Source organism: Astatotilapia calliptera, chromosome 13 (genome assembly GCF_964374335.1).
Source record: "Astatotilapia calliptera chromosome 13, fAstCal68.1, whole genome shotgun sequence".
Lineage (NCBI taxonomy): Eukaryota > Metazoa > Chordata > Actinopteri > Cichliformes > Cichlidae > Astatotilapia > Astatotilapia calliptera.
The window spans coordinates 16,049,610-16,061,631 of record NC_137434.1 but is presented as its reverse complement, the minus strand read 5'-3'; the positions used below and the strand labels follow the sequence as shown (position 1 = coordinate 16,061,631).

Sequence of the window (12,022 nt, the reverse complement as noted above, 5' to 3'; positions counted from 1 at the left end):
GGAAATACAGCAATGCCCAAAAAGAGTAACTGAGTTATAAGACAACAACACACTGACAAGTTTAATACTGATGTCTTTTTTTTTTTTTTAACCCGCATTAGAAAGTCCTTCACAGGGGCCAACAACTTCATAACAAGCAGACTTTAATAAATTGCTGTACTGTAATGTTCACCTTTGGGTTCAACAAATTATTGGAAATCAAATGCATATTCTGCATTAGCAAATTGTGGCTTCAGATGGAAAATGCTGCTGTTTACATGATATGATCACTTCTCAGTTATTTTGATCATTTGTTTTTGTAACAGTGTCACTATGGTCCATTGTGTCTTGTGGTAAGAAAGAAAACACCAGTCCTTCCTTTCTAAGTATTTAGAGATTCTATGCTAGCACTTCTCACTCAGTTAGGATCCTAAAATGAGTAAAACTCTTGGGACACAAGATTTCCCTGAAAATGTCTTTTTGCCAAAGCTGATATAACCTCACTTTGTCAGGGTTGCCTCAAAAACTCTTAAATGCATTATAACAACTGTTACTGCACCCTGAGTACTACTCATCCTAATAAACCTTGAACATATGAGTCATTTTAATTTTGCAGTTTAAGTTATCGGTGGCATCAGGCTCAGTTCCTCTATTAAAAATGTCATCAGTTACATAATGATAATGCCCCCCCTACCACCACCACAAAACACATACACTTCCTTAGTGCAATCGTGACTTCCCACTGGTCTAAATGTAATGTTCGCCATGTAAAGGTCTCCTACTAATGATGAGATGGTTACCATAGTTTCCCCACTCCAGCCTGGCCCGATTAGATTTACCATGTCATGGTTTTGGTTTCCAGGAAGAGGAATGACTCAAATTTACATGTTGGTTTCTGGAGGTCCAACTGAGGCAAAAGGATGGTCATGTTGATGATTGTACGTCAGTGAAAAGCTTACAAGTACAACTCTGCCACCTTGTGGAAGGCACTAAGTACATACCGGTACCTCTGGTATTCCTCCCTCCACCCCCACCAGTTGATCTCATTACTCATGTAGACACTCAGAAAGGTGGGATAGGTGGTTCAAATTCCTTTATTAAAAAAAAAAACAAAAAATAAACTTCCCCCCCTCTTTTTTTTTTTTCTTTTTTAAACTGTGCAGTAATGATAATACAAAATATTGTAGAGATTAGGTTGCAGTGCTCTGTTTATAAATGTGTATTGTATAATCAGAAACACATTTTGCTGAAATAGTTTGAAACAAGGTAAAGAGACTAAGCATACTCTAAACAAGCATTAAAATAAAATTCTTTCTCGTGTGAAATATTTATTCAATTAAAAATATTCTAGTTTAACAAAAAACAAAACACAAAAAAACAAAACAAAACACAACTTATCTATAAAATTAAGTGGAATATGAAACCGTAGTTAACAGCTGAGATCACAAAAAGCACTGAGCAAGTGGGCCAAACAGACAAATGCACTCTTAACTTTTGGTGTCCAATTCCTTTTTCACTAGTTCCAGCCACAAGACCGAAAGCAACACAAGAAAAGCAGAAGCGCGGCATGTGACAGTATTTGCACCTTTTTTTCTTTTTTTTTTAAAGTTTGCTCTTAAAGCCAGAACTAAGCAGCAGAGACCTGAAAGAGGTTCATTAACTGGCCAGAAAGTGAAAAGACAATATGGCCAGTAAATAAAAGGTAAATTCAGTTCCCAGGATATGTTGAATACAGGAAACATGGGGGGAAAAAAAAAAAAAAGTATAAATAGAAAAATAAATACTGCTATGCATAGTTTACAAGTGAACGTAGTGTGGACTTAAACAAGATCTGTTTTCTACTAAATGACACAAACAGATGCTAATAGGCTTTAATGCACGGTCTAGTGTTAAAACTATTGAAAGAATGAGGCCGTGTTAATGCAGACCCATCAGATCCTTCAGTTCACTAAAAATACTGAAATAGGAGGCCCAAAACTTTAAAACACTGGTTTTCAAGGTTCAAACAATAAGTGTATGATTTTAAACTGTGTGCGTACATTACTATTTTTTTTTCCTCTTTTCAAGAAGTGGTGTGTATTTCTGACACAGAACTGACAATCAGTTCAGGACTTTTTGCATAGATGTAAAGAACTTTGCATGTTTACAATGCAAATGTACCAAGAAAGCAAGAAGAACATTCTCCTGCTGAGAAAAAGCAATAATAATAATAATAATAATAATAATAACAATAATAATAATAATAAGAACAACAACGATAACAACAACACCAAAGGTTTGACGTTTGAATTGGGTCCACAAAACAGATCTCCTGCAGTCCACAAAGCAGAGACAAGTCTGCAGCACGGAAGCACTTCACAACAGAAGCTTCATGCAATTCCGAACATCAAACATTTTGGGCTTAAAATTGCCAAGAGGTTAAAAATCCATCTTGGAGACAGACTAAAAAAAACAAACAAAAATAAAACTAAAGACTACAGCCTTTATAAAAGCAGCATTTACATTACGTCAAGTGTTGCTTTTACTTTTTCTATGGACAAGGAATCTCAACTAACATGTCAAGAAAACTCCTGCAGTGAAACCATTCAATCTTTCAAAAACAAAAAAAACAGCCAACTGGTGAAAATAAACCTAAAGTTGAATATAAACCTAATCCATGCACTGATGCATAGAACTTTGCAGTCCTTCAAGTCAAATCATTGTATTTATAATCACTCGCCCACATAAGATCATTTGTAAGGCTACATAGGGCAAAAGGGCATCGCCTCTGGGTTTCTGTAGCTTATTGGCAAGACAAAAATCCTCATCTGCATAGGTGAGGTACTTAAATGTCAGGTATGTCTTTGGTATCATGAACAATGTTTCAGTACTGGAACATGAACAAGTAGGAATGAAGCCCCAGCAATAACTGCAGACCTAAGCGAGCTATGAGCTGTTTGGGGCATGGGATATGCCTCAATAGTTAGAATATGGCAATTAAATTTTACTTAGAAACAAAAAAAAAAAAAAAAAAAAAAAAAGGGGGGGGGGGGGGGGGGGGACACTGGTTTGTGACGGAAATTTCCAAAGAAGGAAAGTCCCAAAGACAACGACATCCACATGTATTCCTTTCATTACTACCATACATGGCAGAGCTTTTAGTTTTCTTCGGATGACAGACAAAGGCAGTTTCACGTCCTCTTTATGTTGTTTGCTTGAAGTGTTAGGTTCTTCCTCTTAGAAGAAAGAATAAAATCCCATGTCCCATAAAAGGCTGTGAATATGACGGTTTTTATTCAAAAGCTGTACCAGCTGGTTTTGTTGCCCTCTTCTAGATAATCTTCTATTACTAAAAAAAAAAAAAAAAAAAAAAAAAATTATCCACTCTGGGCTTTTGTTAGAATATAAACCTTCATGGTCCAAATCCTTTGTGGTACATGTGACTACCCCCCCTCCAGTAGAACCTGAATGCTGGCTCTGAACCTTTAGCCATTCTTATCCAGTCTGCCACAGTAAATATTTTTAGCCCAGAGAACCTTGTGCGGCAAGAACCAGTCCCATTGGCACAGTCGGCGTATCCCGGTTTCTTTTTTCAGTAATGAGGCAGAGAGTAAACTGTGTTCAAGGCTGCCAAGGTTTCCTGTCCTTGCCCTTCTGATCAGGAATGTGTTTGTAGCGACATTTCTCCCCAAAATGGCAGCCAGTGGTTCTCCAGAAGTAACACTCATCTCCGTTAACCGGGCCGCGTCTTCGGGGTCTGGGTAGAGACATACAGGTTGCACATTAGTTATAAAACTGCAGTCCTGTTGCATGATTATTATCATCATCATTATTATTATTTTTCTTAACTAGAGTTTTTAAAAGAGCAGCCAGTTAGCGTCTCACCCAGCAGCTGTGCCTCCCTGCTGTGTGACAGGGAGGCAAGTCTTGAGTGGAATAGGAAGGGACCTCTGAGTGCGGCGGTCAGGATAGCGCACCACTAAACGAGTGTTTTCAATACAGTGACCCTGTGACAGCAAGCACATATACACATCTAACCCCACGGCAATAACTGGTGCTATGAAAATAATAATGCTGACAAAGGAGAAACAACAAAACAACAAAAACGCACTTACATTTAGTTTCTCCATGGCACGAGCAGCCATGCTTGCATCCCTGAAGTTAACGAAGGCACAGAATCTCTCATGCAGCACACGGATACTCTCAATTTCACCATACCTTCAATACAAGGAGACACAAGCAGACCAGTCAACAACTGCAGTTTTAACTTAGCTCCCCACATTTTTCGTATAGGGATATTGTGTTTAAATGATAACATTTTGTACCAGAATAGGATCTTACATTTTAAAAAGGTCCCTTAAGTGTTTCTCAGTTAATTCAGTTGTCACATTTCCCACCCAGAGGGATTGACAGGGAGTTCTGCAAGAGAGAGAATGTCACCAAGAGTGCTTTAAAAAAAAAAAAAAAAAAAAATCTAATTCATCAACAACTCTATTTTTGACTGCTCAATTACAGTCACCTACCCTGGTTGCACAACAGATGAATCTGTGCTCCCAGCTGCTGCTGAGGAAAGAAAAAGCATCAACAAGAGAATACATCGGAAAATCAGTTGTATGATTTTTGCTTTAAACTTATTTGATCCAGAAGAAAAACTGTTGGTCATTTTTTTGGCCTTACTTTTGGCTGCTTCAGAATAATATGCCAGAACACCCTGCACTGTTGAAAATCTATCTAACAGCAAGACACTCTGCACTTCTTCAAAGCCCAGTTCCTGAGGAAGAAAGAGAGAAACTCAAATTACCACCACAAGGGTGTATGCCATCCGTCTGCCATTTGGCAGAGACTTTACAACCATGGTTGTGTACACTTGATCCTTGAACATTATGGCTTTATGGCATCTTATCCATTTCTTAGTTATGGCAAAAATAAAAAAATAAATAAATTGTGTGTTGAGGTGGTCACAGCAACCTTAACCTCTGAGTACAGAATCCAAGCAGTTCATTGCCAAGTGTGAGTAAATGTGCCAAATGTTTACCAAAAAAAAAAAAAAAATCCCTTTAAAGCAATCCTAATACAACAGACTAACAAGAAGTAGACTGATTTTAGTTCACTGTGACCTTGACACCAAAATTCCAGTCGGCTCATCGAGTAAATGTTTGTGCCAAAATGCCTCTAATAGTGGAAAAGAGGAACTTGAAAGAAAAAAGAAAAAAAGCACTTCCTTGGGTCACAGCTGTCATTGGGAGAAGGCATACAAATAATACGTGTCACATCTACAGAGCTTTTGTGTGTAGGCGTTACCATTAACTGCAGCACTTTGCAGTTAAATAGATTATTGACAGCCTCCTCGCAGTCTTTGTCCAGCTTCAGCACCTGCTCCATAGCCTTTTCTGCCTCACTGTACCGCTACAACACACACAGAGTGAGTGAGTTAATACTAATGCTTAACGCTTTTTCGGTAGATTATTTACTCGACTACAAGCTATTACAAGCTTGTACCAACCTTCATGCCCATGAGGGCACTGCCCTTGCGGAAGTATCCTTTGGGCCAGTCTGGGGCCAGCTGAATGGAGCGTTCAGCATCTGCCAGGGCCTGAGGATACTGCTCCAAGCAGTAATAGCAATAAGAGCGATTCCCAAAGAATCTACACGACATTAAAAAAATTAATAAATAAATGAATTAATATTATGTGAAATGTGCATTTCTTTTGTAATGCCCAAGTCGTGACCACAGAAGCTGTACCTGTAATCTTTGGGATCACATTTTATGGCTTCTGTAAACATACTGGCTGCTTGTGCATACTGCCCCTCTTGCACCAGCTTTATCCCTTTTTCTGCAGGACATAAAGATTTGTTTTTAAACATTCCCAAAGGCTCAAATGACCGCAGTGCTGTATGCTGACATGCTTTCAGAATGAATGTGTAATCAATGTCCTCGAAGCCTTTGTTTCCATTTCCATGAATAACTTTTAAAGTTTCAATTCTTTACCTGTCAGTGATGCACTTTTCTTGGTCATGGTGTCAGTTCCATTTGTCTGAACAAAACAAAGAAGAAAAAAAAAAGTATATATATATCATTTTCATCACTTTATACTCATGAAAATGTGTATTTACACTACAAACACACACACAGCTTTCATCAAATCTTTCATGGTCCATAGTCCACTTTCCCCACATATCAGACTTTGAACTAACACAGGAACACCACCTCAGCAAGAACTATTATATATGGGCGTTTTTGCTATAGCTGCTTCTCTTAGACCATCTGTTAGCATTCACCTCTCTCCTGGCTTCATTCTCCTTGTTTTCTTTGGACTTTCGACTTGATCCTTTGGGTTTGATATGGCTAGCAGCATTTGCAAAGAAGGCACTGCTGACATCCCACTCTGGCTCCTGTGGGACACAAAGTCAGACACTAGTGTTAAATCATGTGCCATCCAGGCCTACAAGCACACAGGCTTTCACTTGAAACGCTTCTATTAATTCATTGTCTTGAGGCCTGTGATGATAGCTAATGACTAAAAATAAAAACAATGGCTTATTCACACATGGATAATAAACTAGTGTAGTGCCCCAACCTCCTCAGCAGATCTGGCTTGGGTCTCCTGATATCCTGAAGGAGCAATAGCAGGAGTAGCAAGATCTTTAGAGCAGGCCTCCGATTTCCCCTCCTCTTCTTTCTGCGCCCTTTGTTTCTCGTCTTCACCCCCAACTTCTGCTTCGGAATCGCTCTCGTCTAGTTCAGATTCTGCACCTCCATCCTCTTCGTCATCCTAATGTGGAGGAAGAGCTGAATATTTAGATTTTCACCCCACAGAGGCTAAAGGAGGGTGCGCTTCCAAGGGGAATATTAAAATCTTTACCTGTTCAGCATTGTGATTTTGCTTATTTTGCTCCTGCTTCTTACGTTTTCGACGGCGCTGAAATGGATGCACAGGTACACTTCAGAAAACGAATGAATGCATATAGATTTCCAGCAAGATAGGCTTTTCCTCTCACCTTCCTCTTGGCTTTGCGTCGCTCTGCCTTCCGTCTTGCTTTCTCCTCATCACTCAACTCCTCCTCTCCATTTAATGCATCCTAGAAAACCAAACATTCAGAGAAATGGATCATTAATGTCCTCACCCTTACAGTCCTCACTAGGTCCTGTGAGCCTGACACCAATTGTTTACCTGCGCAATGGTGGCACTTGGGTCAGGGTTTGTAGCACCACAGTCCATCTGCTCCTCCTGGACCACAGGACCTTCAGGAAATACACAAAATGAAATCTTTTTTTTTTTTTTTTTTTTTTTTTTTTTTTAAAAGAAACAGCTACACTCTTGTTCCTATGAGCCATACTGTATTAAAAAATAATAATCATCAGAATGTAGCTAGATAAGGACACACTTTTCTTCCCCACCACCCCACTCAGCAACATAGCTTGACACGCCATTTAAAATTTCCTTCCCTGTCAGGGGAAAAGGGAAAAGACTTTCTGTGAAAATGCATAGTGTAATATGAGACGAGATGGGCAGAACCATCGTTTAATATGACCGCACGCTTCTCTTTCCTTTACTCATTTCAGCCTCTATCAACCAAGAAAAGGTTAAAAGCAAGCAGCAGGCATCCCCTGCAGCAAAGGAGAGTACAAAAACTCTGTTCCAACATTTTCAAGTTACCTTAATGTGTTATATTAAAGAGTCCTCTGTGTGTTAGGTTAGCCTGTCTCATTTATATTCCGGTCTAACCACAATGACCAGTGATGATGTGCCAAATTTTTAAACAACACTGGGTGGAGACAGGAAGGATTATGTAATCCTTTCTTATATGAACCACCAGGAAAAGCATGTAAAATAAAATAAAGGAAACAGAACTGAAAATTGCTCAGAGACGCCAAATCAGGTTGTTTCTTTGAGAGGCATTTAGTAATAATTATCTTTAGCACTGCCACAAGCCCGCCACACAACACATACAGCTGCCCTGAGTACTGCTTTCTGAGAAGCTGGAGTACTGAGAAGAGGGGAAAAAAGGAAAGCCACTGCTCTAAATGTGGGATTTTGTGTACATACGCTTGGGGGAGGGGGGGCAGCTTATTTGATCAAGCCAAAACTGTAGTCGTTTAGGTCAAACTGCAGCAGACACACGACAAGACAAAAGGAAGCAAAGTAGTGGACTACGCCGGAATACATGTGGTGTCATGTTTCTATTTGATGAGCAAAGATTTCCAGAGAGTGACAAATCCCATACTTGGTCTCTTACTCATGTTGTGACTTGTGAAGCATTGACAGGAGAGTTTTACACTTTACATTCAACTGTTATGAATTTCATACAACAAAACTAGACACACCAAGTAGCTACTCAACTTCCTGATTCTGTGTATGCCTGTCCTTTAGTGGTGCTGTCCATATTTTAAACAATATGTAAAAAACATAGGAAAATAAAAGTCACTGTAATTGTATGGAATTGGAATTCCATGTGAATTCAAGTACATCCGGGGGGGGGGGGGGGGGGTGTGTCTTCACATATAAATGTCTCTCACTGGCTTTGTTAAAGAGCCAGTCTGTCATCACAATGCGCCTCCAAGGATGCATAGTGACAGCAAGGAATTTCAGTTGTGTGCGCCTGACTCACTGCTCAAATGTCAAGAAATAAGCACTGTTAACAACTCCATCTCATTTGAACCAGGCCGTTGGTAAAAATTTTTACCATACTGGAATGTCCTCCAAAAACACAAGTGATACAAGATCGGTAGACACGAGCAACAAGAGAGCCTCTGTTTCTTCACTTCAAGGAAATTTCCTAAATTAGTGTACAGCTGAAAGGTGAGCTCTTTCCACAGGAATGCTAAATAATCACGTACCATCACAGGCTGGAGGACTAACAAGAAAATAAACTGCACAGGTCCACACTTTTCTTCACGAAAGCATGACCTTATTATTCAAACAGGCACTGCTTAATCATATGCCAGTGGTTTTAAGTGGTTGTGTAAACCAGTTAAACACAGAAACATGTAAACAATGTAGGAAATAGAAACAATCACACGTTTTGTTTTTTGCAGAGTACATGGCTGCGAGGCACAAATGTTCTGCGTGAGACTGAGTGAAGACAACTGCATTACATCAGAAATCAACAGAAGAAAAATCATTAAAGATCTCAGGGGAGGTACACTACAAAGCCAGTTTGACACAGCAAAGCTTTCTTTGCATTAGCAGGTTCAACATAACCCTACTGTGTACTGGCATAAAAGTTATGTGAGCACACAAAAAAAGTGTTAGCAAAAAAGATAAAAAGTAAAAGGTGGAGAGTGCCACCTCCTCTAAAATGCTAACAGAGAGCTCTGAACAATACAGAATCACTATTACAGCTAAAAGAAAAATTGACGGAGCAGTCTATAACCACAATGACCCTCGTTCACCTCTCCAGGTATGGCTATATATCCACACCTTCACTCTGGGAACAGTTACGAGAATTAAGCATATGCACCACCTACAGACTCTCACACTACCACTGCAAAGCCAGTAATGGTTGGAGTGGCAGGAAACCAAGTCTATAGCACTTTAACTGAACTGCTTCATCAGTGAGATTACTAACTGACACTGTTAAAAAAATGCTAGAAATCTTTCACTGTTCTGTAGTATCTAAGCTCTTTATTACACCTTCACAGAGGTGTATGGATCTGGATCTAAGAATGAAGGAATGCAAACCAGTCTCTTTTGCAAATAGATATTTCCCTACTTTTGGATGATAAACTCGGGAATTCCCACATTCATATATTAAGAAATAAACATAATTTGAAACTGCTGCCTGCTACAACACATACTTTATTCATCCCATTTTGTTTGTGTGTATTTCTCATCTAATATTCCCACGCTTTCCATAAATGCTAATAGGATTACTCACACCAGATGTGTACTCAAATACTAAGTAATGCTAAAGTTGGCAAGGCATGCCTAAAAGTTTTTAAATGTCGATGAAGGTGTGTAGATCAGCAGCTGTAGAGAGGAGCCACACATAAGCCAACCTGTTAACATGTTAAGCGAAGAAGAGGAACATGTGGGAACATAACACGTTATTTAAAGACATGTTTTAAGCTCATACAATACTTTCAATCTGCGTATAAACTCGTTCTGTGCTGTGGGGCATGTGCCCCTATCTAAGACATTGTTATCACACTAACACGCACCGAAGAATGCATTTATCTTTGTTTTGCTTTTTTATAGCACACATTACTTTATCTCTGTCTTTTATACATGGTGTACTTCAGCTTGTAAACTTTATAACTATTTGCTTCGTGAGCGAGAAAGTGTAAGAGAGCGTTTTGGATTTTCTGAGAACTCTTTCCTTTTTTTTTTTTTTACTGCGCAAACTTGGAAGCGGTACAGGCGAGGGTGTAACTGCCAAGAGAAGTTTCATTGTTTGACCAAGAGCTCAGTTTGATCACTAGGATAACACAAATGGGAAGCAATATCACAATCACGTCGTTTATGTAACTCACGAGTTAGCTGTCCTCCAAATGTGCCGTGTCACACGCGTTTCGTTATTACGTCCGTGATCGATCTAACCAGTTTAGAAAGTTTCGAAAAGTGGAAGAGAATTCTTACCGCTCCCGAGTCCCAACAGCCTGCATATATCCCTGGTGATTTTCATGAGCGCAACCATCCAGCATTATCGTCCTAAATAGCCCATAAACGTGCTCGGCCAAACGTTCAGGTTAGCACGAACACGTATCTAACATTGGGACAATCGGTATCGAATCTGCGGGAATCTTTGGTGGTTTAATCCACTTCCTGAGCGTCTAACGCCGACGTTGGGTCCACCCTGACTGGCGTCTTAAAGGCACATGACACTGTTATTGATTTCTAAACGGCTGAGACCTTATCAGAGAATGGCTTAACAATGGACCACGTGTTTAAATAACGTTAACAGCGTTAGGTTTAATATCTAATGCAATAGCATGTTTAATTATTATAATGATTATAAACAGATGCAAATATTATAAGATACACTCATTTACTATCCACTAACACAACTTTCCCAAAGAGCCACACGCGAAACTAATAAGTTGATTTCACTCCTGTTGAATATTAATTTTATGTCATTGTTAATTTATTGGGGCAGTTGTGATAAATTAATTATTTTAAAAAATTATTAGTTAATAGCTCACTCATGCTGTAATATAATCTCAGTGTAAATGGATGTATTTTTTAAAAAAGAAGAAGAAAACCCCCAAGATGTCTGTGAAGGTTCTCAGTCATCCAGGTCATCGTAGTCAAAGGAGCTTGCAAAGAAAAGCGTCTGGACTTCTTTAAGTTACTTGAAGACGTTTCACCTCTCATCCGAGAAGCTTCTTCAGTTCTAAGGTCAAATGGTGGAGAGTCCCAGATATAAACCTAGTGGGAGTTTCCCCCCACAGAGGGACAAAAGCACCCCCTGATGCTCCTCTAATCGCCTGAGCCAAGGTGTGAAACTGGGTGTGGGTCCCAATCAGCCAGAGTTTCGGGTGTGTTCATTGTGAAACCTGGCCCCACCTTATCATGCGAATTCCTGAGGTCAGATGGCCCAGGATGTGAGTGGGCGTTAAGTCGTCTGGGAAGGGATCTCAAAACTGGATTATAGATGGCAGAGAGTTGGTGTCGTAAACCCCCGCCTCTGTTCAAAGATGGTCGCTCACAGTGGACATAGATGGCTTCTTTCACTCCTCTTTCAAACCATCTGTCCTCTCTATCCAAAATGTGAACATTGGCATCCTCGAAAGAGTGTCCTTTATCCTTAAGATGCAGATGGACTGCTGAGTCTTGTCCTGTGGAGGTGGCTCTTCTGTGTTGTGCCATGCGCTTGTGAAGTGGCTGTTTGGTCTCTCCAATGTAGAGGTCTGAGCATTCCTCGCTGCACTGTACAGCATACACCACATTGTTAAGTTTGTGTTTTGGCGTTTTGTCTTTCGGGTGAACCAGTTTCTGTCTGAGCGTGTTGCTGGGTCTGAAATACACTGGGATGTCGTGCTTGGAGAAAACTCTCCTGAGTTTCTCTGATACACCGGCTACATAGGGGATGACAATGTTGTTGCGTCTGTCCTCCCTCGCTG

General features: G+C 39.9%; 1 protein-coding gene across 3 annotated transcripts; it reads right to left on the bottom strand.

Moving 5' to 3' along the window:
- Positions 1-3,083: 3,083 nt before the first annotated feature.
- Positions 3,084-10,775, bottom strand: LOC113035387 (uncharacterized). 3 transcript variants are annotated; one of them, XM_026190928.2, is made up of 16 exons: positions 10,539-10,775; positions 7,131-7,201; positions 6,958-7,038; positions 6,822-6,878; positions 6,537-6,731; positions 6,238-6,351; positions 5,948-5,993; positions 5,702-5,792; positions 5,462-5,603; positions 5,260-5,364; positions 4,636-4,729; positions 4,482-4,521; positions 4,300-4,377; positions 4,074-4,176; positions 3,844-3,965; positions 3,084-3,715 (listed from the first exon to the last, which is right to left on the bottom strand). In XM_026190928.2, the coding sequence occupies exons 1-16, from the start codon at positions 10,594-10,596 to the stop codon at positions 3,580-3,582; spliced, it is 1,533 nt and encodes a 510-aa protein (XP_026046713.1). In that variant the 5' UTR covers positions 10,597-10,775; the 3' UTR covers positions 3,084-3,579. The 3 variants fall into 3 exon arrangements, with proteins under 3 accessions (XP_026046713.1, XP_026046714.1, XP_080144320.1); XM_026190929.2 differs by having other exon boundaries at positions 4,482-4,518; XM_080288194.1 differs by having other exon boundaries at positions 4,482-4,729.
- Positions 10,776-12,022: the final 1,247 nt, after the last annotated feature.

What these genes read in the sequence shown, in the direction of transcription:
- LOC113035387 (XM_080288194.1), bottom strand. Translation starts at nt 10,596, where the DNA reads ATGGTTGCGCTCATGAAAATCACCAGGGATATATGCAGGCTGTTGGGA. An exon ending in CAAGTGCCACCATTGCGCAG is followed by an intron (nt 7,039 to 7,130) that starts GTAAACAATTGG and finishes TTGGTTTTCTAG; the next exon opens with GATGCATTAAATGGAGAGGA. An exon ending in TTAAGGGACCTTTTTAAAAT is followed by an intron (nt 4,177 to 4,299) that starts GTAAGATCCTAT and finishes CTTGTATTGAAG; the next exon opens with GTATGGTGAAATTGAGAGTA.